The sequence below is a fragment of the Microtus pennsylvanicus genome, chromosome 2, assembly GCF_037038515.1.
Source record: "Microtus pennsylvanicus isolate mMicPen1 chromosome 2, mMicPen1.hap1, whole genome shotgun sequence".
NCBI lineage: Eukaryota > Metazoa > Chordata > Mammalia > Rodentia > Cricetidae > Microtus > Microtus pennsylvanicus.
The window spans coordinates 128,622,161-128,649,914 of NC_134580.1; the positions used below are offsets into that span (position 1 = coordinate 128,622,161).

Consider the following 27,754-nt stretch of genomic DNA (forward strand, 5'->3'; position numbering starts at 1 on the left):
AAGCCGGCGCGCGGGCGGCGCGCGGGGAGCGTCGGGAGCGGGGCGGCCACTCGCGCCTCGGCTTTCCCCCTCCCCGCCTCTCAGCCGCGACGCTCTGGGGCTCTGCCGCCGACATGGGCGCCGCCGCGTGGGCACCGCCACACCTGCTGCTGCGGGAGTCTCTCCTACTTCTGCTGCTGTTGCTGCCGCTGCCGCTCCGGGGGCGGTCGGCGGACTCCTGGGACCTGGCCGGTTACCTGCTCTACTGTCCCTGCATGGGTAAGGCCTCCCGAGCCCACTGCTCAAATGGAGAAACTGAGGCTGGGGAGGCGGAGCCACTTCTGCGAGGCTCCTAGAGACGCCTCGTGAGGTCCAGGAGAGACCTCCTGGAGCAGGACAAGGTGTGCTCTTCGCTGCCCTAGCTGCACGGGTGCAGACGGGCCACTAGTGTTCAACTTGCCATTCGTCGGACGGGAGAAGCTAAGTGACTCACTCGAGGTCTAATCCGAGACCAGTAAATGGAGTTTGTCGGGCAAGACTTGCCCGCGCTAAATCGTGGCAGTACCTACATTCATTCAGCAAGTATTTATGTGCCATTTTTTTTTTTTTGGTCCCAGGCGCTGTCTTCTGTGCCGGTAGTGAATGAGAGATAAACCTCATACATACCCTTATCCTTCATTTTAGGAAGACAGACAATAAACCAAAGTTTTGTTTTTGTTTTTTTAAGTACGTGAATAATTTGGTACAAGGTGATAAAAACTGAGGTAATAAAAGATAACAAGGACTCTTAAGAACCAGTCCAGGGATGCAATGTAAACGGAATAGTAAATCATCACTGAAAAATTCATTCCTTCTTACAACCCTTAGTTGCTTGCATACCTGACCATGGCTGTCATCTTGAATTAGGTGGCTCCACTCTGGTCTTCTCCACACCCCTTCTCCCTTGGCCCTCCAGCTATAGACACACTAACCTGCTTTCTTCTGTTCCTCACACACACAAAGGTCTATGAGTTATTCCCTCTTCCTGGAACAGCCTCCTCTAATTTCTGCCCCCACCCCACCCTTCTCACCAGAGAGGACTGACCCCGCTGATCTCTGCTCAAGTAATTTCCTTCGTTTCCCATCACCAAACCTTTTTGTTTTCTTCCTTGCAACTCTCAAAATCTTATGTAATGAATTTGTTTTCATGTTTGGTGTCTCCAAACCTGAATTAGTACTGAGTGCCTGGGGGGGCAGAGATCTTTACCTTTGCCCTATTTTATATTGTAACATGTAACATTTTATATTGTGGCATCCGGCACATTTTGGCCATGCAGTGGTTTTGGAGTGGATGAACGGATGCCATACCGATGATAGCTTAGTGTGGTTGCTTACAACTGAAATCTCAGAATTGGAAGCCAGAGACAGGTGGATTTCTGTGAGTTTAAAGCCAGTCTGATCTACATAGAGCAGCCAGGACTACCTAGTGAGAACTTGGCAAAACAAACAAACAAACCAAGCAAACAAAAGAAAACAAAAACCAAATAGGCCTTTATATGCGAAACATCCACAGACTGAAAAAAAAACAGTTGATACAGAAAGCCAAAAAGTGGGGGGGGGGGAAGACATTTGAGGGGAAATGGCAAATGCGAATAACCCAAGTTGTGGGTCTAGCTCAATAGTAATGCACAAATGCACGCAACATGTGTGAGACCCTAGGTTAAATCCCCGGCACATAAGTAAATCCATAATCTGATTACACAGCTGTAATCCTAGCACTTAGGAGGTAGAGGCAGGAAGATTGTCACAAGTTCAAGGACAGCCTGGTCTATAAAACAAGTTTCAGGCCAGCCAAGACTACACAGACCCTGTCCCAAAAAATAAAATAACTCAAATCCATGCTGAGAGCAAGAGAATTGGATAGGGGTGATCAAAGTGTCTTAGCAAATGAGGTATCAGGGTCACACCACCCCCCCTTCTTGTGCAAGTAAGTGGAAACAGGCCAAAGGACACTCCTGGCAAAGAAAACAAGTAGGGATCATGGAGCATGTTAGGGAAATGGCGTGGAATCTGGGGTGACTAAGCAATGTCAAATGTGGAAGCCTAGACCTCTTAGGTGCCAGTGTTACTAACTCACCTGGGTGACTTGACCCTCCCCCATCTCAGATGTACGTCTTTCCTGAGCCCTTCATACATCATGCCTTTAGTGCCCCAGACTACTCTACCCACAATCTACCATTTCCAGGGCGCTTTGGGAACCAGGCCGATCACTTCTTGGGCTCCCTGGCATTTGCAAAGCTACTGAACCGCACCTTGGCTGTACCTCCATGGATTGAGTACCAGCATCACAAGCCTCCTTTCACCAACGTGAGTACGTGTGTTAACCTCGGCCCCTGTCCACCTTCCCCGTGCTGGCTGGCTTGCTTGACTCTAAGGCCTCTGGCTTTCACTTCCACTCCAGGCTTGTCCTGTTCTCTGCCTAGAATTGTCTTCCTTGAAATAGCAACTTTTTTACCCAACACCTGCCATGTGCTTGCACTGTCTGAACACTGCGTGAGGATTAGCTCATCTTTCCCACAGCTCATCCTCGAGGAAACCCAGGTTTAGAGGGGTGAGGTAACTTGCCCAAGATTGCACAGCCTGTGGGTAGTACTTGAATTCAACCCCAAGGCTGACTACTTCCAGAGACTGTCTTGAAACTAAAGCCTCCGTTTCCAGTCCTGATTCACCCTACCTTGCGAACATCCTATTGGTCAATAGTAGGTGATGAGCGCTCTTAGCAATTTTAAAAAAAGAGATTGAGGCATGGCTTAGTTGGTAGTATGTTTAAGGCTACCAACCCAGGCAGTCTGGCTCCAGTGCTGCCTCTCATCCCAGCAAGAGGTCCCTGGGCATGACTTTCTCATCATTTGCTGATACTTAGCTTATTCTTTGTGTCTTCCCGTGGCCTTCTGTTTCCTTCTGTTCACCATGTCCCCAGAGACCTGGATGTGGGAACTTAATATTTAATGAATTGACTTGAAAAGTTTAAGTAGTTAACAAAAAGTTAAGTAGTTAAAAATATATATACTTAGCACAAACAGAACACCGTTTTTAATTCCAATGCTTTTTCTCTGTGTTTTTATTTTTTTTTCTTTGCATGGAAGTTGTATAGCCTGGGCAAACTACTTCATATTTCTGTACCTCAGTTTCATCATCTTTACGATAACCTGTGATGATTGGCTACCTCGTGATGAGGATTGAATGAGTTACTGACAGTAGTGCCTTGATCCTGCCTCAGGTCTTCCTCTTAGAATCTGCTAGGCTCCTCAGTATACCGAACCAGGACACAGGAAGTTCCTCAGATCTGACTTGTTAGGCTTTATGGACAGATTTATTGCTCATCTGTCTCTGTCTTGCTGGCTTGCTGTATCCTAGCCTTCTCAGCCAGTTGTCATACGGAGTCTCCACTTCTTTACTTTCCATGGATGTCATAGCCTGTCTCAAATAAGCTTCCAGTTCCTAAAGTGACTATTGTCACTGAGGTCACCAGCGACCTCAGAATTGCCAAATCAAGGTTTATTTCTCAAACTGTGTCTTACCTGTGACTCCCTGTGAGCCTCTCCTCTTCTTAAACTTCCTCCTCCCCTGGCTTCCAGGACATTGCTTCTGCAGTCCTGACCTCAGCAAGGTTCCATTTTTTTGTGCCTCTGTCAGGGCTCACCCATGGTTCTGCTGGTGATGTCCTTCCTCTGAGTCAGGTGAGCAGACCCTTGTACAAGGCTGAGTACAGCACCGGGAACTAAGTCAGCACTCAGTGAATAGCAACTGCTGCTGCTGCCATTAACTGACTCTGTTATAGGTGCCGTTGACTAGATGGGGTTGACTGTTCTCCTTACACCTCCAGTACACCTCTGGTACAGACTTGTATTTCTTACGTTAGACACTCAAGTCTGCTTAGTTGTCACAGGTATCTCAGATTTAGATCGCTGGAGCTACACTTGCTATTTTGCCTACAAACCTGTGTCACCATCTGCAATTCCAGCCTCAGTTATCCACCATCTCTACTCATCTGGGCTCTAGGTTTCATCCTGAATGCCCCTCTTGAATACACACTCAGCTCTCAAAGCCTCAGCTTCGCCTTCTTTGGTATCTAGACCACTTCATATCTCACTTAGATGTATGGGAGGTACATATTAACTGCTTGCTTAATAAGCTGGGTGTGGTGGCTCATGCCTGTAATTCTGGCTCTTGGGAAGCTGAAGTAGGAAGATTGCTTTGAGCTTAAGTCCAGCCTGGGCTACATGGGAATGTCTCCAAATTTCTTTCAAAATAAAACTAAGTGGATAAATAATGCATTCTTTTTTTTTTTTTTTTTGGTTTTTCGAGACAGGGTTTCTCTGTGATTTTGGAGCCTGTCCTGGAACTAGCTCTTGTAGACCAGGCTGGTCTCGAACTCACAGAGATCCGCCTGCCTCTGCCTCCCGAGTGCTGGGATTAAAGGCGTGCGCCACCACCGCCCGGCTAAATAATGCATTCTTGAACAAATATAAGGATCATTGTAGTAGCTCCATAATTCCCCTCCTTTTCTGTTCTTAAGTAGTCAGTGCAATCTCCTCTCTGTCAACAGATCAATTCTTCTAGAAAAGCAAACCTTGCTAACTGTGATGAAGTCTTGTACATCTAGCACTTGGAGGCTGAGGCAGGAAGATTGTAAATTCAAGGCCAGTCGGAACTACATACAAGTACCAGGCTAGCTACCGCTATATAGTGAGATCAAGTGTCTCAAAAAAAAAAAAATTCCTGTCTGGTTTCAGAAATGCTAGTTCCAATTCCCATTATCCCAGGTTTTTAGATTGAGGATATACAACAGCACAGCAAAGGCCTTAAGAAGCCCTGCTGCAGTAAAGAAGCCAGCTTAAAACAGAATTTTCTAGATCTCTTCAACTCTGAAGCCTTATACTTTATTGATTGATTGGTTGATTGATTTTTTTAAAACAGGGTTTCTCTGTGTATCCCTGACTGTCCTGGAACTCAGTCTGTAGACCAGGCTGGCCTCAAACTCACAGAGATCCGCCTGTTTCTGCTTCCTGAGTGCTGGGATTAAAGGGATGCACTACCATACCTGTAGCTCTGAAACCTTTTTACTTCACCTGACCTCTTGGGATATGCTTGAGAAACCTTGACCTGTAGGATAGAATCCAGATTTTGTTCCATGGTGTTGTAAGAATATATTTAAGCTAAATTTTTATTCTTTTGTTTGGTTTGTTTTTTGGGTTTTGTTTGTTTGTTTTTAAAGAGAGTCTCATGAACCCAGGCTGACCTCAGATTTGCAATGTGAATGACTTGAATTCCTGCCTCTATTTCCAAAGTGCTAGGATTACAGGTATACACCACACCTGACTCAAAACTTTTTTAAAAAATTAAAAACCTTCCAGGCGGTGCTGGCACACGCCTTTAATCCCAGCACTCAGGAGGCAGGGGCAGGTGGATCTCTGTGAGTTCGAGACCAGCCTGGTCTACAAGAGCTAGTTCCAGGACAGGCTCCAAAACCACAGAGAAACCCTGTCTCGAAAAACAAAAAAACAAAAAAAATTAAAAAACTTATGATGATGACTCTAACCGCCATCCATGAACTCACCTGATTGGAAGTGGTCCTCGTGAACATATTCTTCTTCTTCTTGCCTCATCATCTCTATTTTGATTTTCTGAGACAGAAGTTTATAAATCCCAGGTTGGCTTCAAACTCTCTGCTCTTCCACCACCATCTCCAAGTGGTCAGATTACATTCATGCACCACTGTGCATGCTTTTCTGATATCATGCATTCCCGTAATGAGAAGAAATAAAGAATTGTTTGAAAAGAAACAAAGCTTTGTAGGTCAAGTCGATGAGAAGTTTGCTAACCCTGGTCTCTTGCTTGACGGCAACTACCCTCATGGACTTTGTGATATGACTGCTTCTTTCCTTGGCTTCCATTGAGTAACTGAGTGCCAGCCACACTTCCTTTAGGAAGTACCAGAGCCTCTCCAGAGTGAATACCGTCTATGGAAGGGGCATGCCATGCTTGGGTATGCACCCCAAGTAGTTGTCCCAAAGCAAGCATTACTCCCAGCAGCCATGTAGAGAGGGCCATAGAGCTCAGTTTTGTACATTTGTTCCAACAATGAGAGTTGACTTTAAAATTCTACTCTTAGGAGAGAAGTAAAGCCACTACAGCAGCAGCCTACTTTTCGTAACTACTTGTGAGGCCGCGCATCTTTTGAATGTATGGGCTGTTTGGGTTCCTTTGCTGTGAGATGTTTGCTGTCTCACTCACCTATCTTTCCTTGTAGATATCAGGCATTTTGAACACCAGAGATGCTGCTGTTTGTTCTTGAGCTGGAAGATAGCTTCTCAGTTTGTCTTTGTCCTAACTTTGGTGTCTTGTCGTGGCTGTTGTAATAGGGATGAAGCCTACTGCCTCATGCATGCTAGACAGAAACTCTACCACTGAGCTTGAGCCGAAGCCCACTCCAGGCCTCTCATATCACCTAGTCTGGGCCTTAGAGTTACTATGGAGACCTGTACCCCTCTTTTTTCTCCTTTAGCTCCATGTGTCCTACCAGAAGTACTTCAAGCTGGAGCCCCTCCAAGCCTACCATCGTGTTATTAGCCTGGAAGACTTCATGAAAAAGCTGGCCCCCACCCACTGGCCCCCTGAGAAGCGGGTGGCATACTGCTTTGAGGTGGCAGCCCAGCGGAGTCCCGATAAGAAGACATGTCCTATGAAGGTAGAGCCTGTTCTCTGTCCTCGAGGCCCTTGATGTAGCAGTGTGGGGAAAGATGGGGATTTGGTCTGTTTCTGGCCATTTTTAACAGTGTCACCTTTGACACACTTCTCTGAGCTTTGTTTCTACCTGTTCTAGCTGGCGTATAGAATGTAGGCCGTATGGAAGAGCACCTGGGAGCAGAAGTGTTGTCGGCATAGTAACTAATGCCCGCACAGCAGTCCCACATGCAGACTGCTCCATGAGAAAGGTGCTGACGATGTCCTCATGGTGTAAGGAAGCCCTGGCCAACATGGTGTAGCTTGGCTTACTGTTCACGCTCTTAACGTGAATGTTCTTCCACTTCTCAGCAGGACAAGAGCTGTCATGGATAATTAGCAAAAATTTGCATTTCTGGTATTTTGTGAATGATACACCCCAATATCTTTTGGTACAAGTGGTAGAAAAGCTAAAATTTTAAAAGTGCCTAGCTTGTTTCCCCCTATATTGCCCTTACCAGCTATCTGACCTTGGGCACATGTCTTACCTTCTGTAAGTCTGATTCCATCTTGAAAAGTGGCATGCTATAGTATCTTTTTAAAGCTTGAGTTTCGTGGTTCTCAACCTGTGGGTCACAATCCCTTTGGGGTTGAATGACCCTTTTTTTAAAATTATTTATTTATTTATTATGTATACAATATTCTGTCTACGTGTATGCCTGAAGGCCAGAAGAGGGCACCAGACTTCATTATAGATGGTTGTGAGCCACCATGTGGTTGCTGGGAATTGAACTCAGGACCTTTGGAAGAGCAGGTAATGCTCTTAACCGTTGAGCCATCTCTCCAGCCCTTGAATGACCCTTTCAAAGAGGTTCCTAATACTATCAGAAAACACAGATGCTTTTATGAACTAGCAATGAAAATAATTTTATGATTAGGGGGTCACCACAACATGAGGTTTTATATATGTATATGTGTGTGTGTATATACATATATATATGTTATAAAGGGCCGCATCATTAGGAAGGTTGAGAACCACTGCACTAGTTCCTAGCATAGTTCCAGCCCAAACCTACCACTACAGGGTTAGTGGTATATGACATGTGAACAGAGTAGATTCCTTCACACACAGGTGGAAACCAAAAGAGCACAAGCCCTCCCCTCGGCCCCTAGCCAAGGGGCCATCCTATAAGAATTCTTTACCGGGTGTCTTGCCATCCATCTCTCAAGGCCCTCTCTGCAGTTCTTTGGCCTCATCCCCAGGTAACTTGCCCTCCTGTTGACTAAGCTTTCCACTGCTCTCTTTTTGCAGGAAGGAAATCCCTTTGGACCATTCTGGGACCAGTTTCATGTGAGTTTCAATAAGTCGGAGCTGTTCACAGGCATTTCCTTCAGTGCCTCCTACAAAGAACAATGGATCCAGAGGTACTTGGAGGGGATAGCAGTACTGAGTTTAGGGAGGGCTGGGGCTCAGAGGCATCCAGCTCCTTCCTGGCCTTTCCACCTCTGCTCCACCCTCTTGTAAGAGACCAAAGGTGCAAGCACTGTGTTCTGTCTGTTGAACTTGGGATCCTATGTGATCTGTTTCCATCTCATCGCCTGACACAGCGGGATGTTGACCTGCCCCAAGGTTGAGCAAGAGTTTCTCGGCTGATAAGGGATGTCATAAAAAGAACATTGTTCAGTCACATGCATGTCGATTTCCTCCTCCAGGCGTGAGAATCACTCCCCTGTTGTCTTCCTCTTCACAGGGTGAAAAACTGGAAGCATTGCCTAGAGAAAAGCTCGGGTGCAGACTGAGAAGTGATGTCACCCTCATAATTACTAGCTAGGCTTTATTAATTGTGTGCCATAGGCCCTATTTAAAAAAAATAGGTTAGCAGGACACAGGCACAAGCTGTGAAGTATTTATGGAGCGTCTGTCATGTGTGAGACACAGTGTTCAGAGACCAAAGGTGTATGCAAAAATGAGGATGGCCCAGCCCTTTTCTTTGGAGAACCACAGTCTAGTCAGATTGATATCCTTGCATGGGGAATCTGTCATTGGGGCTCTAGCAATGCAGGAAAGAGCCTGGGCTATGTCAGAATGGGCTGAAAAGCCAGGCATGGTGGCACACACCTTTAATCCCAGCACTCAGGAGGCAGATCTCTGAGTTTGAGACCAGCTTGGTCTACAGAGTTTTTCTGGACAGCAAGGGCTACACAGAGAAAGCCTGTCTTGAGAAAAAGAAAAGAAAAAAAAAACACCAGATTAATTAGGGAGTAATAGGAGCGCAATACAGACAGGAGTGAACACTGTGAGCTCAACCCAGCTTTGCCTGTTTCTTGGGAGACTGAAAACCATTCGAGGTCTCTGGTCCCAGTTTCCACTAAAGAATTTGCTTCCTAGCATAGAAAGTGTACGTATGATGCATACTAAGCAAGCAGTCAGCTCTCACTCACATGCTTTATGTTAATTGTATCTATAAGAAATTTAATGAAATGACTGTTATTATCAGTTTCATCTTGAGAATGTTGGGGGTGAGTCTCGGGACCTGACACACGTTGGTAAACCCTCTACCACTGAACTACCCATTTCTCGGTCCTCAGTTTTACAAAAGGAAGCTGAGCTCAATGATTAAATACCCAAGGTAGTAAGGCCGCCACATAGCCAACTTGGATCTGCATGTGAATCTTTAAAGTAGTAAGAGCTGGGGCTGGAGAGATGGCTCAGTGGTTAAGAGCATTGCCTGCTCTTCCAGAGGTCCTGAGTTCAATTCCCAGCAACCACATGGTGGCTCGCAACCATCTGTAATGAGATCTGGTGCCCTCTTCTGGCATACACACAGACAGAATATTGTATACATATAAGTAAATAAATAAATAAATATTAAAAAAAATAAAAATAAAGTAGTAAGAGCTAACACATTTCATGCATGCTGTATACCACACTATTCCTAAAGTCTTAGTAGGCTTAAGCTCAGGATTAATGAATCTTTGGAATGGTATGGTCATCTAAGATGTATGCATAAAACAGGAAGCAGAGAAGAACGAAATCCCTTGTCCAAGGTCATGAACTTTGAAATAGCAGAGTCTGACCCAAAAACCCATTCCTTCTTTTTGTTTTTCGAGTCAGGGCTTCTCTGTGTAGCCCTAGTATCCTGGAACTCTCTGTATACCAGGCTGACCTCGAAGTCACAGAGATCTGCATGCCTCTGATTCCTGAGTGTTGGGATTAAAGGCATATGCTATCACCACTTTGGACAGTTCTTTTGACTTGGACTTTTTGTTTTGTTTTGTTTGGAACTTGTTTTCTATTTTCTTTATGGTATCTCTTCTATACAAAGTTTAAATACAGGTTAACATTTAATTTTTTGCAATGAGTAGTTCAGAATATCTACCACAGACTAGGTAGTTTTGGGGGGTCTTGTTTGTTTGTTTGTTTGTTTTTCAATAAACAAATTGCCAGGCATGGTGACTCAAACCTGTAACTCTCATACTCAGAAAGCTGACACAGGAGGATCAGGAGTTCAAGGCCAGTGTGAACTACACTAGTAAGTTTAAGGCCAGCTTAGGCTACATGAGACCCTGTCTAAAAACAAAACAGCAGAATTAAATGTTTTCTAATCCCACTGCTACAGGAGCACCATTAGTCCTTCGTAAGTGCATTTGCCCTTCAGTATATTTATATCCATGAACACATCTACATACATTAATTAAACTTGCTGTTTGCTCAGGCTGGTCTTGAACTTGTAAACAGTAATTTTAACAGGGTCAATTTCAAACATGAAAACATGAGAGTTTAAAAGAGTGAATAGCATTATATGTATGTATATTTATGTTGATGGAGATTTTTTTGGGTTTTTTGTTTTGTTTTTGTATTTTTGAGACAGGTTCTGGCTTGCAACTCGCTATGTATACTGGCCTCTAACTTTCGATGCTCTTCCTGCCTCTGCCTTACTTTGCTGGGATTACAGATGTGCCCCATCATGCCCACCCAACTCAATGAGCTTTTTTAAAACCACTTTAAGTGTACAACTCAGGCACATTATGTACGTCGTAATGTGCGGCCCTTGCAACCCTCCATCTCCAGAACCTTTTCCTCTTCTCAGCCAAAGACTGTACTCAGTAAAGGCTAATTGTCACTCCCCACTTTCCCTTCCCCAGTATACCTGACTCTAATTTCGCTATGAGCTCACCCATTCTAGGAACCTCAAGCATTGGATTGACAGTCATGTAGTATTTGCCTGTTTAAGTCTAACTTGTTCATATAGCAGCATGTTGTCTTCAGGCTTTGTCAGTATTGAAGCATGTGTCCAGATCTCACTCATGCTAAAGCTGAATGGCACAGTTTGATTCATCTGTTTTGTCTCCTGCCACATGGATCATTTCCGCTCTGCTGGTTCTCAGCCTGTGAATCCTGTGGTAGAGCTTCAATTCAACAGATAACGTATGCTTATTTGCTATCATAGTCTTGTGATAGCAAGCCTGCTCCAAGACTGTACCTAGGGTGTGCAAAAAAAAAAAATCCATGAATATGGCGAGGGCTAAACTTTTTCTGTCTGAGGGGTAATAAAGAAACACACGCTTTCTGATGGTAACTTTTCTCTTTTACTTCATCTTTAAAAAATCTCTTTCTGAGAACAGCTACATTTTTCATACACCTCTTCTCCACAGCTGCATAGCTCTCTTCTGCCTACATATCTGTCTCTTACACATCTCTCTTCAGCATATCTCCTCTTTTTTTTAAACTTATTTATTTTAGGTAATTATTATTATTATTTTATGTATTATTATGTATACAACATTCTGTTTGTGTGTATGCCTGCAGGCCAGAAGAGGGCACCAGACCCCATTACAGATGGTTGTGAGCCACCATGTGGTTGCTGGGAATTGAACTCAGGACCTTTGGAAGAGCAGGCAATGCTCTTAACTACTGAGCCATCTCTCCAGCCCAGCATATCTCCTCTTACACATCTTTACACAGCTGTTGCTCCATCTCTACACAGTTCTGTCTTCTACACAACTCTCTCGGCACATACCGCCTTCTACACATAGCTCTCGCTGCGCACACCTCCCTCAACCACCTACTCTGGACAGTTATGAGTTGCATATACAGGATCTGACCCATTCTAATGACACATGATAAGTCACAGGGTTTCTCTTAGGCTAGGGAGGTCGTGCTGACCATGCATGGTGAGTAGAGCAGGCACATAGCTTTAAGTGGTCAGGATTCCCAGACAGGGAGTGACATTGAAACTCAGGACTTAAACAGTAAACAGTTAATTGGCTGTACCTTGAGTCCTGCACCACAAACTGAAGCAAGGAGTATGTGCAGAAACTCAGTTGCTGCAGGGTGTTATGTCTTAATGTTATCGGCTTAACTTTGGTTCAACAAACAGACACCTGAGAACTTGCCTTTATGTATTTTTGCAGGAGTAACTAGTCTATTTTGAATCTGCCCTGAAATCTAAAATCAGCTAAATGTGTAAAAAGCTGCCTTTGTAACTGAGAGTATTGCAATTTTCAAAAATATTCTAGTATTATTTCTAATCATCAAAATTGTACAATTAAGCAGAAATCATCTTCCTGACCATCCACAGCTGTATGTGTGCCCAGTAGATGGACTATATATACTAGATAAACACACTGGCAGTGGGGAAAATACCCACAGCTGTTTTTAGGGAAGAAATGTTAGTGGCACATGAGAAAAATTACAGACAGAAGCGACCAGTTTCCATAGCCAGTGACTTATGGTCTTTGCCTAGTGAGGCCCTCCATCAGAGAGTTAACTCATCTGGTGGGTTGACCTGTATAGTATTAGTTGTTATTTATTGTATATTCTTTTTCTTTTTTTCGGGGGGAGTGGGGTTTCAAGACACTGTTTCTCTGTGTAGCTTTGGAGCTTGTCCTGGCATTCACTCTGTAGACCAGGCTGGCCTCGAACTCACAGAGATCCACCTGCCTATGCCTCCCAAGTGCAGGGATTAAAGGCATGTACTACCACTGCCTGGCATGTTGCATATTCTTAGTGGCCTTCAGTAAAGCCATTGCTACCATCAGCTCTCAGCAATTTGTTCTTGGAAGTATGTGGACCATTGTGTTGAAATTATCCACATGTATAAAGAACAGATATCTGAGTATATCATGGCAGCTTTTTGTCCTGTGACAAAATACCAGAGAAAATTAACTTAAAGAAGGAAAGATTCCTCTTGGCTCATGGTTTCAAGGGCTTTAACTTGTCACTTGGTTCTGCTACCTCTGCACTTATAATGAGGCACAGTATTGTGGCAGGGAGCATATGATGGAATAAATCAGCTCACACGGTGGACAGGAAGCATAAAGAGCCAAGGAGGAGGACCAGGGACAAGACAATACCCTTTAGGGCATTCCCTTAGTGTTCTACTTTCTCCAACTAAACCATACCTCCTAATAGTCCATTCAACCTATGAGCCCCTTGGTGAATTAATCCATTGATAAGGTTGGAGATTTCGTGCTTCTGGTCACTTCTGGTCAGTGCTGCACTGGGGACCAAGACTTCAACACATGAGCCTTTGAAAGATTTCATAGCCAAACTGTAGTACATTGCTGGTCATTCTCCCAGGGTGAAACCTGAGAAGACAATAGAGGTCATGTGTGATTGGCAAGACCTTTATGGCTGAATCTATGAAGCCCTAAAGGCTAATCCAGAACTACCATGCAAAGAGCAGGAGGGAAAGTGTCTGTCATGGCAGGGACTTTGAGAGCAAGACTCTGCCTTGCTTGTGTTTCTGTGTCCTCTGTACTCAGCGTGGCATCATCTACTGGTTCCATAAATGGATGCTGAGCCTAGAGGACCTCAGTAGTCGGGGTGTGATGGTGATGTACCACTGAAGTTCACCAGGTTCAACAGCAGGAAGCCAGCCTTCTCTGGACCTAAGAGGGAATGGTCAGGTTGGCTGGTGGAGTTGGTTAGGTTTTCTTTGCAACTAAGGGTCTTCCAGCTTTTCTAGTCAATTCTCCCAGATAGCACTGAGGGAGAGTGAGCAGCTGAGTCTTGATCTCTTGTTGCCTGTTGAGCCACAGCTGATGTGGTCCTACTGGGATAGCTTTGTGCTGGCCCAGGTCCAGGGCACAGGAATAGACATTCTAAAACTGGAATTCACCAAGGGTCAGTTCCAAGCTCTTCCCAAGAGAGCAGGAAGGGCATAAATCCCAATTTATTCTAGTGAGTCAGCATCCATTAGGTCAGAAAAGCTCTTTTCCTTTCAGAGGCCCCTGAGGTGATACCTGAAGAGATCAGCCAGGGTCTAGCCCCTCGGAGAGTGCTCAAGCAATATTAGTTTCTTCCTCCTCTACCCACCACCATCAGCATGCCCTGGTATTTTTATAAGGCCCTTGATTCCTCACATTCAATTCTAAAAATATGTATGGCACCTGCTGCCTGTGCTAGGGACTGTGGCTTAGAGGAGTAAGCCTTATACCCTCCCTTGTCTGGGAGGGAAGATGAGAGTAGTGTTTAGGGGTCAAGAAGACAACTAGTAGGACTGGTTAAGAACACTGGCTGAGCCAGGCATGATGGCTCCTAGCACTGGAGAGACAGGGGCAAAAGGATCTCTGTAAGTTCAAAGCCAGTCTGGTCTACATAGTTCCGGGGCAGCCAGAGCTGCATAGTCAGACTGTCTAAAACAAAAGCACTTGCTGCTCTTGCAGGGGACCCAGGTTATTCCCAGCCCTCATATCAGGCAGCTCACAACTACCTATCTAACTCTAGCTTCAGGAGATCTGGAACCTTCTGTTTTCCACAGGCACAGGCATATACATGATATACATACATACACTCAGACACATTTACGTACATCTTTAAAACTGAAAAACAAAAAACAGTGAAGCAGACTGCGTGAGTGCAAACCGTGCTCCTCCAGTTCTCACCCTGTGACTTTGCATGTCATTTAGCCTCTTTGTGTCTAGTTTCTTTATCAGTAAAATAATAGTAGGCACACTTCCCTCACAAGGCTCTTGTGGGAATTAAATGAGTTAATATGCAAGTAAAGCAATTGCTTCTCACGTAATATGACTCGGTACATTGTTGCCACGTATATACATATAAACAGGAGCCAGGCTGTGGGGGGACCCTTTCCTCCTGCTTCCACTGCTTAGGCCTCTGACAGTGTCTGGGGAAATCATGGTAAAGAGACTGCTAGGGCCACTGTCCTTAGTTCCGTCCAGTTCTGGCAGCAGAAATGATGGTTGTTAAGCGTGTCAGAATGCAGAGGACAAGGAACTGAGGCTTGTGAGTGGTGACCCATCTGGAGGCTTGGAAGGCATTTGCTGATCAATGTGTTTGGGTCAGTGTGAAGAATGGGTGTCAGGTGCATTGCAGTTCTGTGGTATGAATGGAGGGTGAAACAGCCTCGCTGGCTAACAAAGGATTTACTCATTCAAACTGGAAATTCTCAGGAGATGTCATCATGACCCTGTGATCTCCATGATCAACACGGTCCAATCACCAGACATAAGATTCAGTTTTTTAAAAGTTGAACTAGGTTATATGCAACATGACAATGATGCCCAGAATTTTGTAAGACCTTTCTGTGTGCCAAGTACTGCTTTAAAGGTTTTACATATATTAATTCAATTAATCCTCTCAATAGCCCTATAAATGGGTATCTTAGTAAGCTTGACTGTGCTGATTATTGCATACAAAACATCACATTGTGGGGCCGGGCGGTGGTGGCGCACGCCTGTAATCCCAGCACTAGGGAGGCAGAGGCAGGCGGATCTCTGTGAGTTCGAGACCAGCCTGGTCTACAAGAGCTAATTCCAGGACAGGCTCCAAAACCACAGAGAAACCTTGTCTCGAAAAAACCAAAAAAAAAAAAAAAAAAAAAAAACATCACATTGTGTACCTTAAAATATGTAATTGTATTTTTTTAATAGTGTTATGAGGTAAGCCTATTCTCAGCTCTGTTATAAGACAAGGAAATTAAGGCATTGGATGGATGGATGGATGGATGGATGGATGGATGGATGGATGGATGGATGATGGATGGATGATGGATGGATGATTGATGGATGGATGGATGATGGATGGACTTATACATGAAAATGCTGTCTTCAGGGAGGGAGAAGAAAAGAAGGGAAAAACCGGGCGATGGTGGCACATGCCTTTAATCCCAGCACTCGGGAGGCAGAGGCAGGCGGATCTCTGTAAGTTCTTAACCAGCCTGGTCCACAGAGCTAGTTCCAGGACAGGCTCCAAAGCCACAGAGAAACCCTGTCTCGAAAAACCAAAAAAAAAAAAAAAAAAAAAAAAAAAAAAAGCAAAAGAAAGAAAAGAAGGGAAAGAGATGGTGAGGTAGGGCTTTGTATTTATTTTATTTTTTAGTTTACTTTGGGCTATGTGTGTGAGTCAGAGAACAGGAGTTGGTTGGTTCTCTCCTGCCTTCAGTGTGGATTCCAGGGAACCAATGAGGTCTTTAGGTGTGGTAGCAAACGCTTTTACCCTCTGAGCCATCTCACCAGCCCTAGGTATGTACGTTTTAGTGTCTGCTGATGTAGGCCATGGGCCTATGAATTATTTTCCATGTTTGTTGTAGGGTTTACAATATTTCATGATGCTTTACATTTTTTTTTGTTTTCCTTTCATTGCATTTATTCATTTGTTTAGAAGGACAGCACACAGAGGACCACTGACCGGAGTCGGTTCTGTCCTTCTGTCATGTGGGCCTGGGAGTTGAACTCAGGTCATATGGCTTAGACACCTTTATCCCATGGGTCATTTTTCCAGTCCTTTCATAATTTTTATTTTAAAAAAAAATTAGGCACTTGTAGATCCACATGTAGTTGTGATAAACAATATAGAGAGATCTTGTCATATACCCTTGACTCAGTATCCTAGCTAGGATCTCGACAATGATGTGATCCTATCTTGTTTAGATAGTCTTACTTATACACAACTGTGTGTATGTGTATGTTAGTTCTGTATAATTAGTGTAGGTTTATATATTCAGTACCACAGTTAAGATACTGAGTAGTTCTTTGTTTTTGCAAGGCAGGGTTTCTCTGTAGTTTTGGAGCTTGTCTTAGAACTCACTTTGTAGACCAGGCTGGCCTCGAACTCACAGAGGTCAACCTGTCTCTGCCTCCCTAGTGCTGGGATTAAAGGCATGCGCCACCACCCCCCAGCCTGAGTAATTCTTTCAATGTAAATATTATTACTACACTTGCCTCTGTAAACACACATCATCCCTAACTCTAGCAGCCGTTGACCTCTTCTCCCTTTGCCCTTTCAAAAATATGCAAATGGAGTCATATGGTTTGGCTTTTTTTCCCTTAGAATAATTCCCTTAAGTGCCATAGCTTGTGTTGAAAGCCCATGCTTTTTATGGCAGTGACAGCTCACAGTATGGATGTGCTGTTGTATTTATCTGGGTTGTTTCCAGGTTAGGGCAGTTGAAGTAAAGCCGCTGTGATCATTAGTGTATATGTTTGTGTGTGAATACAAGTTTTCATTTCCCTGGATAAATGCCCACAAGTGCCATCACTGGGTCATATTGTAATTGCATGTCTGATTTCATGAGAAACTAACCACAAACATTTCCAGAGTGGCTGCACTTGGTTGTAATATCTAGAAGGGATTTCAGCGGGTAGGGAAGATGTTTCAGGTGGAGACAGGAGACGAATGCAGAAGTCTGGAGTCAGAAAGTGCATTGTAAATTCATGGGCAGCAAAGTGCTTTATGTTGCTAGACTGGAGTATGGGTTGAGCTGAAGAGGAAACACAGGTTTACTATTCTTTGTCTTACTGAGCCCTCACATGTGCTAGGCAGTGATCGAGGCACATGGAAGGAGGCACTGCCGTTGGAGCCTGGCTTAGTGAAGAGAAGATGTGGAAACATTGCAGAAAAGATTTTGTGTGGTGGGAGTCTTGAGAGGGTGTGCTGGGTTATCTGCAGACCTTTGGTATACTACATGACGGTAGGACCTTGCTGGTCTCTTTCTTCCTGGGTCCTGGCATAGGCAATCAGTAAGTATTTGCTAAGTGCTGAATGACTAGCTTTGTCCCATGTGCACAGTCTTTGTGAGTGGGACCAACATTGTCTGTGTAAGCAGCTTCATGTACTCAGTCCCGCCGAGTGGGTAAAAGGGCAAGGCTTGGTCCAGACACCCCACCCTGGAATAAATTACTACACCACAGACTGGAAGCCAGTGTGATATATAAAAAGTTGGAATGCTCTACTGTAAATTTTTAATTGTTAAACAAGCAAAGAAGGTTGTAAATTCCGTGCGGCAGGAACAGTATTGCATATTGTGCCTGCTGTCTCCACCAAGGTTTCTTATCAGCCCGTTGAGATTTCACAACCTTTGCGTCTCTTGCATGTTATAGGGGCCTCTCCACAGGGTCTCTGGGGCATGGTGCAATGCCGTCCTTTTTCCCGTGGGGGTAGTAGCAGGGCTCTCTGTGCATTCTGTCTGACTTCCCCTTGTCGGTCTTATACCTAGATTTTCTCCAAAGGAACATCCAGTGCTTGCACTGCCAGGGGCCCCAGCCCAGTTCCCTGTCCTGGAGGAACACAGGGCACTCCAGAAGTACATGGTGTGGTCTGATGAGATGGTGAAGACAGGCGAGGCCCAGATCAGCACCCACCTCATCAGGCCCTATGTGGGCATTCATCTGCGCATTGGCTCTGACTGGGTAACTTCCTTTTCCTTTCTCTGGCTGACATTTGCCTAAGCAGAGCCCAGGCCTGTAGTGATTGGTGGAAAGTCTCAGCCTGGAGCAGAGGCAGCTAACTCCACCAAGTCTGGATTATATATCATGATCTTGCTACTACAGCACATGTCAGGAGTGTGTAGGTAGAGCACCTGCTGAAAAGCTAGCATTGTTTGCAGATGGGTAAACTGAGGCATTAAGTCAGATCCCAAACTAGGCAGAAAGCTAGACAGAGGCCCTTGGCCTAGAAGTCCTCTGCCCCACTTGAATTAGCAAGTAGATTGCTGTTGAAAATTAAATATAACTGAATGTGGCGCACACCTTTAATCCCAGCACTTGGGAGGCAGAGGCAGGCGGATCTCTGTGAGTTCGAGGTCAGCCTGGTCTGCAAGAGCTAGTTCCAGGACAGGCTCCAAAACCACAGAGAAACCCTGTCTCGAAAAACCAAAAAGAAAGAAAGAAAGGAAGGAAGGAAGGAAGGAAGGAAGGAAGGAAGGAAGGAAGGAAGGAAGGAAGAAATATAACTGAATGGTGGTGACACATGTCTTTAATCCCAGCACTTGGAAGGAAGAGGCAGGTGGATCTCTCTGAGTTTGAGGCCAGCCATAGAGAACCCTGTCTTGAAAACAAGAAAGAAAAAAAAGGTTAGGTTAAGTTCATTAATAAGACTGGGAGTATGGCAGAGTGGTAGATCATTTGCCTTATAGAGGCAAGGCCAGAGCCTTATCACCACACACATGATTAATAGTAAGGTAATTTCACAGTTAACCTCTAGACTCTCCCTGGCCCCTCTGTAAGGAAAAGGACCCAAGGATCGGGCTCAGAATGTTCTGTGAGCTGTCTGAACCATGCACATGCTCATATACATACAATGACTAGCTGCAGTCTGTTCTTTCCTGGAACACAGAAAGAGAAAAGATGCTCAAGACTGGGGTATAGCTTAGTGGTAGAGCATTTGCTAGCAAGCACAAAGCCCTGGTTCCATCCCGGCACTATGAAAAAAGCTAACCTAAACCAATACCAAACGCAGATAAAAAATTTTAATTGGTAAACATAGGAGCACAGGTCCAAAGTATTAACAAGCAAAGTCTATCCCAGGAATGAAATTCATTGTTCTAATACCCAAAGAAGAAAAACCATGTAGTCATCTCATTAGAGGGTAAAAAAAGAGCATGAGAAAAACTCGATAACCAGCCAGAAATAGCCTGGACCCACCTTAGCCAGATAAAGCCTATCTCTCTGGAGCCACAGCAAACACGTGCCTCAGGGGAGTGATCAGAAGTCCCACCTCGGCCGGAATCAGATAAGCCTCCCCTTATCGGCAGTGCCGAGCTCCACTCAACTTCCAGATAACAATGAGAACAGAAAAATGCTTTTCAAACCCCACTCAGAAATAACCTGTGTTGCTGTTTTAATATGTCCCCCACTCCAGGTCCTGTGTAGCCCAGGTTGTCCTCAAACTCACTGTGTAACCAAGGCTTGCTTGAACTTCTTGATCCTGCCTCTTCCACCTCCCAAGTGCTGGGATTACAGATCAGCCTCACCATGCATGGGTTTTCTCTTAATGCTATTAGTATACATGTATTGGGGGTGGGCGTATAGCTCAGTGGTGGAACATGCACCAAGTCCTGGGTTCAGTACATACTCTAGACTCCTTCTCATTTACCCATTCCTGTGTCTGCTTCTCTAACTTCTCACCGCCCACCCCTCCCTGTAGAAGAATGCCTGCTCCATGCTGAAGGACGGGACTGCAGGGTCACACTTCATGGCTTCCCCTCAGTGTGTGGGCTACAGCCGCAGCACAGCGGCCCCCCTCACCATGACCATGTGCCTTCCCGACCTCAAGGAAATCCAGCGTGCTGTGAAGCTTTGGGTGAGGGCACTGAATGCCAGGTCAGTCTACATCGCCACAGACTCTGAGAGCTATGTGCCAGAGATCCAACAGCTCTTCACAGAGAAGGTACGCCTAGCCTAGAGGGAGCACAGCGGGGAGGGAATGGAAACAAGGCTCCACTAGTCCCACAACTGTCATACCTGCTTCGTGCTCCCCCCACCGGCCTGGTTACACATTCTTCTCCTAACCTTCCTTCTGCCCACAACTCAGACATCTCCGAGTTCTCTCCAGTTTTCATTCCACTCCAGAAGTTCACACATCCCTCCTGGAGTCTCCATGGCCCTTTCTTTCCTTGAGGCACGTTCTAGACCACCCAAGACTAGTGTAGACCCCTTTTCTGTTCTCTGAGGTTTCCCCTAGTGCACTGACCTCAGCAGGTTGTCACCTGTCTCATCCTAGTATCTAAGACAGTGCCTGACACATGGTGCAGATGCTTTGTTTAATAAGGACATAGTGGACTCTGAGAAGGATCCACAGTTGCTGAGAAGTTAAGCGTATATACTCTGTTTTGATTTGGTTTTATTTTTGAGGCAGGGCCAAGTCTCATGTAACCTAGACTGGCTAAAAAATGTAATCGGTAGCTGAGGATGACCCTGAACTCCTGATCTTCTTGCCTCCACTTCCATCCAAGTGCTGGGTTACAGGCCTGCACCATCTCACCTGGCTTAAGAAATATGTTCTGGAGACTTGAATTCTGCTCACTGTGCTCTCTGTGCTTGTTTCCTCATCCAAAGCGTGTGACCCGATAGCACTTGTCTCCCGCAGCATCCTGCTGTAAAGTAATGCTCAGTAGTTAGTGCTCCTTAGCACCAGAAATGAATGAAAGGGACGGTCTTTGTGCTCAGGGACTGTCTCAGGAAGTGCTGCCCAACAGCAGAACTTTTCTAGTACCAGGGAGCAGCAAGTGGTGAGTGAGTGTGCCTCTGTGTGGTGGCTAAGCGACTAGTGAGCATTCAGGGGACCAGAGTAACTGAGGACCTCAGATGCTAGGCTGGCCTTAAGTGGAAGATGGTAGGAAGATGAATTTTTTAAAAATGTGTGACGAAGTATAATTTAGAGGTTGTCAAGGGCTTATGTAAAAGTGTTTTCAAGTCTAAGAACTCCAACATATAGAAATAGATAAGAGAATATTTATTTGAATGTTTAAAATCAAGGGGGAGGCAGACATTGGGAGCTCCTGGCCTTATGTCATTGGATGCCTTTCTGTCCTTTCACTTGCTCCACCCCCTAAAAAAAAGATGCTCCAACCAACCAGGAAGTGTGCAGCCGGTGCCCTCTGGTCTGTCCTGCCCATTTCCTACATAGAAAATCAGCTGAGAGCCCTCTGGTCCACTCATTACCCCTGCATGCTGTAGTTGAGGAATGGGCTTAGAAGGGGCAGAACTTACCTACGAGGCCCCAGCGCGAGCCAGCTGTGGCTGGAGTGACAGAGCTGGTAAGTTCAGGGAGTGGGTGGGACTGTTTGGGGGGTTTTGGTGAGATGACAGTGATAGTGTCTCTACTAGAGCCCAGGCGCCTTGGCGGAACAGCAGAGCCCTTCCAGGCAGAGCTGAAGCATGGAGAGTCCCAGGGAGTTTCATGAGCTGTAGGGTTGATGCATTTGTTAGGCCATGAGCCTCTTGATATTTCCTACTTCCTGTTCCTGTGCTGGTGTTCTTGCACCACCCCTGCCCCCACCCTCAGCCCCATTTCCCATGGGCTCACTTTCTACTCTCCTCCTTCCCTTTGTGATGTGTGACATTTGCATGTGTGTCCACACACATGCAGATTTGTGTGTGGAGGTCAGAGCACGCCAGGTACCATTTACCTTTTGCTTTGAGAAATGCTCTCTCACTGACCTGAAGCTCACCAAGTAGACCATGCTGGCTAGCCAGCAAGCCCTGAACTACCTGCCTCCTTTCCCAATGCTGGGATTTTGAGCACACACCACTAAGGTAGCTTACTTTCTTTAAAAAAATAAAATAAAAATAAAAAACACAGTATCACTATGTAGCTCTGTCTGGTTTTGAACTCAAGGAGATGTACCTGCCTCTGCCTCCTGAGTGCTGGGATTGAAGGCACCAACCAAATGTAGCAGTGCTGATTTTTAAATATGCATTCTGGGGGTGGAATTCAGGTCTTTTTGCTTACAAAGCAAACATTTTTCGGACAGAGCAACCTCCCCAGGTCCCTTCTTTGTTCTGAGTGACACCTTACACCTTTAAACTAGAAACCCAGATGAATGAAGTGTGGTCCTGCCTTCAGGACCACAGCCTAGACTGGAGAAGACTTTGTGGGTGGCAAACAAGAGTGAGGACAGGGTTTGTCAAACCTGTGTATGTTGAGACTGAGCAGAGCAACAAAGGTCCAGGTCAGGTCCCCCAGACCAGGGTGTTAACAGAGATAGTCATGTACTGGGGTGCATGGTGGGGGGCTCTAAGAGCCTTGGGAAGGACTTCTTTAGAGGTGTGCCACGTGATCTGAAGTGAAGGGTGATTGGCAGTTACCGGTTACAGAGAGGTTTGCCTGTGTCTTAGGTATGGTTACTAGTGCCACAATAAAACACCATGGCCAGAAGTAAGTTGGGTGTGGTGTTTGGTTTGAGCTTTCACATCACTGTTCATCATCAAAGGAAGTGAGGACAGGAACCTGGAGGCCATGGAGGCTGATTACTGACTTGCTTAGCCCGCCTTTGTTTGTTTTTGGTTTTTCAAGACGGGGTAACTTTGTGTAGCCCTGGCTTTCCTGGAACTAGTTCTCTAGACCAGGCTGACCTTGAACTCACAGAGATTCACCTGCCTCTGCCTCCCCAAGTGCTGGGATTAAAGGTGTGTGACACCAGCCTAGGGTTGGCCCCACCCCCAATGGGAGCCTTCCCACACCAATCACTGTTTAAGAAAATGGTCTGCAGGCTTGCCTACAGCCCAATCTTCTACAGGCATTTCTTCAACCAAGGCTCACTCTGCTCTGGTGACTCCAGCTTGTGTCAAATTGACATAAAACTAGCTAGGACACCTCATAAAGGAACAGTATTTGTAAAGGTCCTAAGGAGAAACAAAAAGGGAGGGCGCTTGGCAGATGGTGGCTGTCGCTGTAAGGACAGTGGGTGATGGAAGAGCTAGCCTGAGCAGGCCTTATCAGGTGCATTGATGACTTGCCATCCTTATCTGAAAGGCCCAGGGCACCTGTAAAGGGTATGCAGTTTGGATAGCGGTTCAGGGGAGATGGATGTCTCAGAAGTCTCTTACAGCAGTTCTGTAGTGACCAGACCAGAAGAGGCAGTGAGAGACAGGGAAGAGCTATTGAAGTTGGTCAGGCCAGGGAGAGGTAGCCTCTCACAGGAAGTGACTTGCCTCTGCAGAGGTCGCAGGGGTCGATAGATGGTAGTGACCTACCTTTGCGAAGGTCACAGGGGTCAGTAGATTGTAAGGACATCGGGCCTGGTAATGCTACTTGGAAGAGGAGGGCATCTTGACAGCGGGATGAGGGGGGAGCATCCTTGCTCCCGTGTCCAGCTTGAGGGAAGCAAGCAAGCAGTGCATAGCTGACATGAGGGGTTTCTTAGGAGGACTATTTGATGCTGGGACTAGAACAACTCAGGGCCTTGTGCTTACTAAGGTCACGTGAGTACACCTCCAAGTCTGGGCAGCCTTTCAGTGAGTTGTGAGGGCACTGTAGGGTAGGCAGAGGAAGGTTCCATCCAGTAGGAGCCGTGTAATGATGTTTTGTTTGCGATCTAACAAAGCTTGTCTGAAGATCAGAGTGCAGAGCCACTAGTTAACCATTGAGGCCAGGCAGTGGTGGCACACACCTTTAATCCCATCACTAGGGAGGTGGAGACAGGAAGGGATTTGGCTGGGCAAAGAGAGGAATAAAAGGCGGAAGGACACAGGAGCTCAGGGCATTCAGTTCTTATAGAGAGGATACCCTATTCGGTCTGAGGATTTCGTAGAGGTAAGAAATAGTGGCTGCGGCTCTGCTTCTCTGATCTTTCAGCTTTCACCCCCTAATATCTGACTCCAGGGTTTTTACTATTAAAACCAATTAGAAACCGTGCTATAGGAAGCTCAGGAATCGCTCAGGGAGCTGGGCTAGAGACAGGACTCAGGTGGGCACACTTCAAAGACATCAACGCACATCTTCATCCTCTCCAATCTTCCCTCTGTCTGAAACTTCAGTCAGGAGAGGAATGTTGAGACTGGCCTGTTGGCACCTGCTCATGCTCTTACCTTCCTCCCTACAGGTGAAGGTGGTGAGCCTGAAACCTGAGGTGGCCCAGATCGACCTGTACATCCTTGGCCAGGCTGACCACTTCATTGGCAACTGTGTCTCCTCTTTCACTGCTTTCGTGAAGCGGGAGCGGGACCTCCACGGGAGGCAGTCATCCTTCTTTGGCATGGACAAACCCTCTCAGATGCGGGATGAATTTTGATCCCACCTGGAGCCCCCAGCCAGACTTGGAAGCTAAGGATGTTCTGGGACTGTAAGCGCCTCTTCTCTCCTGGGAGAGATGGAGAACAGTACCAGGGACTTCCTAGAAGAGTAAGGCATTCCATCCCAGACACAGACTTCCATTCTCTCCAGCCGGAGCTGCTCTCAGCTACCTGTGCTTCCAGGGAACATGCACATACAGAGCAGCCCACCTCTGGCCTGGGCTTGCCCTGATCAGAGCAGCCTGCAGTGCTGAACTCTCTCAAACAGTTACTTCATAAAGAGGAAGATATTTTTTTATAGGGTTTCTCTACTCGGGTGTCAGGGAGGGAGGGAGGAAGGATTGAGGTTAAGATGATCTCTTATAGCCCAGGCTGGCCTTGAACTCCTGGTCCTCCTGCCTCTACCTCCTAAGTGCTGAGATTACAGGTGTGTAGCAAGACACTCAGCTGATCTCTATAGTTTTGATGCGAAGCCATGACTACCTGAAAACTCACCCTTGTTTTTAAAGTCCATGGACTCCCTTAGCAGAGATACCTAAAGTGACCTTATAAATACAAAGGCAAGGAGCAGGTGGCCTATTGGCCGCTTTTCCAGGGGTTCCCTAAGTCCAGGACCCTTAGACTCATCCCCACTGCAGGCCCAGCCACCATCATCCCTGGGCTGCTCTGTGGTGAACACTGCAGGTTGGAGTTAGCAGTTATGCAGTGTTCTGCAACAGGTAAGTGCTCACACAGCAGGTGATGGTGTTAGGGCCTCAGCACCATCCCTGGGCAACCAGGGTGCTGCTGGAGGCTGCTGTCTGGTAGATCCTTCTCCCAGCCTCTGCCTGTGGTCTCAGCCCTCACGTAGCTGTTCCCCAAGGACTGCACTCCAAGCCTCCATTAGTGCATAGAAGCCTTGTGAAGCCCCAGCTTGGGAACAGCCTTTGCCCTTCCAGCCAGTACACTGCTGGGGTAGTGAGGTCTTTCTGAGAGTGCAGTTCTCACTCCTGAGAGCCTGCGAGTTTTCATCCGGTGGATCTAAATCCGCCTTGCATGGGGACATTGAGAGGTGGGGGCCTCGGTGTGTGACCTTGCAGACCATCCTGATTGGTACAGAGTTCCTGAAGTGTGGCAGGCACTGTACTATGTCTGTTTGTGCCCTGTAAGTGTTGTCTGACAGGTTATAAGCGTCAAGTCAGCTAGTACACATTGTAAATGTGAAAGAGACCAAGTTCCCTGTGTAGTAGCTGTGGGGTTTAGCTGCTGCTTATTGCCAGCTTTCCAGGCCAGGCACTGTGCTAGTGCCTTATGCGCATCCTCTTGTTTACTTTGGCCCTGCTATTTTCCTTCTCTTTTTTTTGGGGGGGGGGGATGAATGATTCTCCCAGTGTGCACAGCTGTGGGTGGTGAACTAGATCGGGCCTTCTAGAATTCAATACTGTTTGCTGCTAGACTCTGCTCCGCAGGACACCTGGGGAAACGGTGGGCCACCCTGGCTGTTGCTGTATACCTGCTGTTGACTTCCACTGCCAGCTCGAGGGCCAAGCCTACCAGTAGCTTCCAGCCCTCTGGATAGCTCTGTGATTTCATTCAGGAAGTGTTTACTGATCGCCTACTATGTGCAAGGAAAGAGGGATGCAGCAGAGAAAGCCTCAAAGGATCAGGAATGCATCCAGAAAGGAAGGCAAAACTTGTGTACTTTGGATGGGGAGTCCTGCAAGAAAAGCCGCAGCTGTGCGTACAGGGAAGCCATTTTAAGTTAAAAGAGAACTTCCGCACATGCAAGACCCCAGGCTGGCCGGAGGGGGTGCAACGAGGGATCAGCGAGACAGTGAAGGGGCAGCAGTGGACAAACACTTTGAGACCACAGGGCCTCCTCACAGGTTTTAGACAGAAGAGGGAGACCTGGCCTGTGCTTATGAGAAAATGGATGAGAGGAGGGGTAAAAGCCGAGGCTGGTGCTGGCTGGGGTGAGCAGCCTGCCCATTGTGCTGGAGGTGGGCTGAGAAGCCACAGTCTCAGCATATCAAGTTATTTTTGTAATTCAGGTTTTTTTTTAAAGATACCAATCTACATAACCATGTTTAGTGTCTTGGATTTTTGATTAACCACACATTGTGTTTTCACTGCTCACACATAGATGAATAAATGCTTTTAATTATGTAAACTTACACTGAGGGGTGTTCCATCCATAGTTTGTGATTCACCTTAAATGTGTCCCCGGTTTTTACTACTGTGATTTGAAAATGACTACCTGCAAAGCTTTTTCTTTAAGATGATGCAAATTATGAAAAATTATGAGCTGGGTCGTGGGAGCTCACGACTTTAGTCCCAGCACTCAGGAGGCAGAGGTGGGTGGATCTCTGAGTTCAAGGCCAGCCCGGTCTACAGAGCAATTTCTCTGTTACACAAAGAAACCTTTCTCAGAAAAAAAGGGGAAAAAAACAAAAGTTGTGAATTTAATAAACTGATTTCACAGTTGTCAGTATTTTACCAGCTAGATTTTTTTTTAGATTTATTTATTTATTAAATATACACAATATTTTGCCTGCATGTATCCCTGTGGGCCAGAAGAGGGCACCAGATCTCATTACAGATGGTTGTGAGCCACCATGTGGTTGCTGGGAATTGAACTCAGGACCTCTGGAAGAGCAGTCAGTGCTCTTAACCTCTGAGCCATCTCTCCAGCCCCCCAGCTAGATTTTTTTATTGTTTTATTCTCTTTGGAGGGTCTTCTGTCTCCCAGTCTGGCCTTAAGCTCTTGATATAACCAAGGCTTGTGATAGAATCCCAATCCTGTCTCAGCCTCACAAGTGTGGGATTACAGGTGTGAGCTGTCTCACCTGACTCGCCCTGAGTCTTTAAATGAATCAGCATGGGTGCCCAGGGAAATGCCAACAGGGTCTGCAGTGAGGAAGTGGGGAGAGAAGAGCCTCCCCACCACCCCGAAGACCCGAACTACAGGAGGAGGTTGAGTTTAGGTAGGGCTGTTCTTGTATTTCATCTCCAAATTCCAGGCACTAAGGCCATGGGTACCCTTTCTGTGGAGTCCTGCAGGACAAGGCACTGAGTCCACTCCCATCCTTGGCCCCAGAAGCCTAAACCTCTG

The 27,754-nt window shown here is 46.1% G+C and overlaps 1 protein-coding gene across 1 annotated transcript; it reads left to right on the forward strand.

Moving 5' to 3' along the window:
* The first annotated feature begins 29 nt into the window (after positions 1–29).
* Positions 30–26,816, forward strand: Pofut1 (protein O-fucosyltransferase 1). Its single transcript, XM_075962555.1, has 7 exons — positions 30–258; positions 2,204–2,325; positions 6,527–6,709; positions 7,997–8,109; positions 18,147–18,339; positions 20,075–20,317; positions 24,474–26,816. Exons 1-7 carry the CDS (start codon positions 114–116, stop codon positions 24,660–24,662), a joined length of 1,188 nt encoding a protein of 395 aa, XP_075818670.1. The 5' UTR covers positions 30–113; the 3' UTR covers positions 24,663–26,816.
* The last annotated feature ends 938 nt before the right edge of the window (positions 26,817–27,754 follow it).

Excerpts from the sequence above, each read along its gene's own strand:
- Pofut1 (XM_075962555.1), top strand. The coding sequence starts at position 114 with ATGGGCGCCGCCGCGTGGGCACCGCCACACCTGCTGCTGCGGGAGTCT. Across the intron at positions 2,326-6,526 it reads ACAAGCCTCCTTTCACCAAC|CTCCATGTGTCCTACCAGAA; the intron begins GTGAGTACGTGT and ends TTTCTCCTTTAG. Across the intron at positions 18,340-20,074 it reads TGCGCATTGGCTCTGACTGG|AAGAATGCCTGCTCCATGCT; the intron begins GTAACTTCCTTT and ends CCCTCCCTGTAG.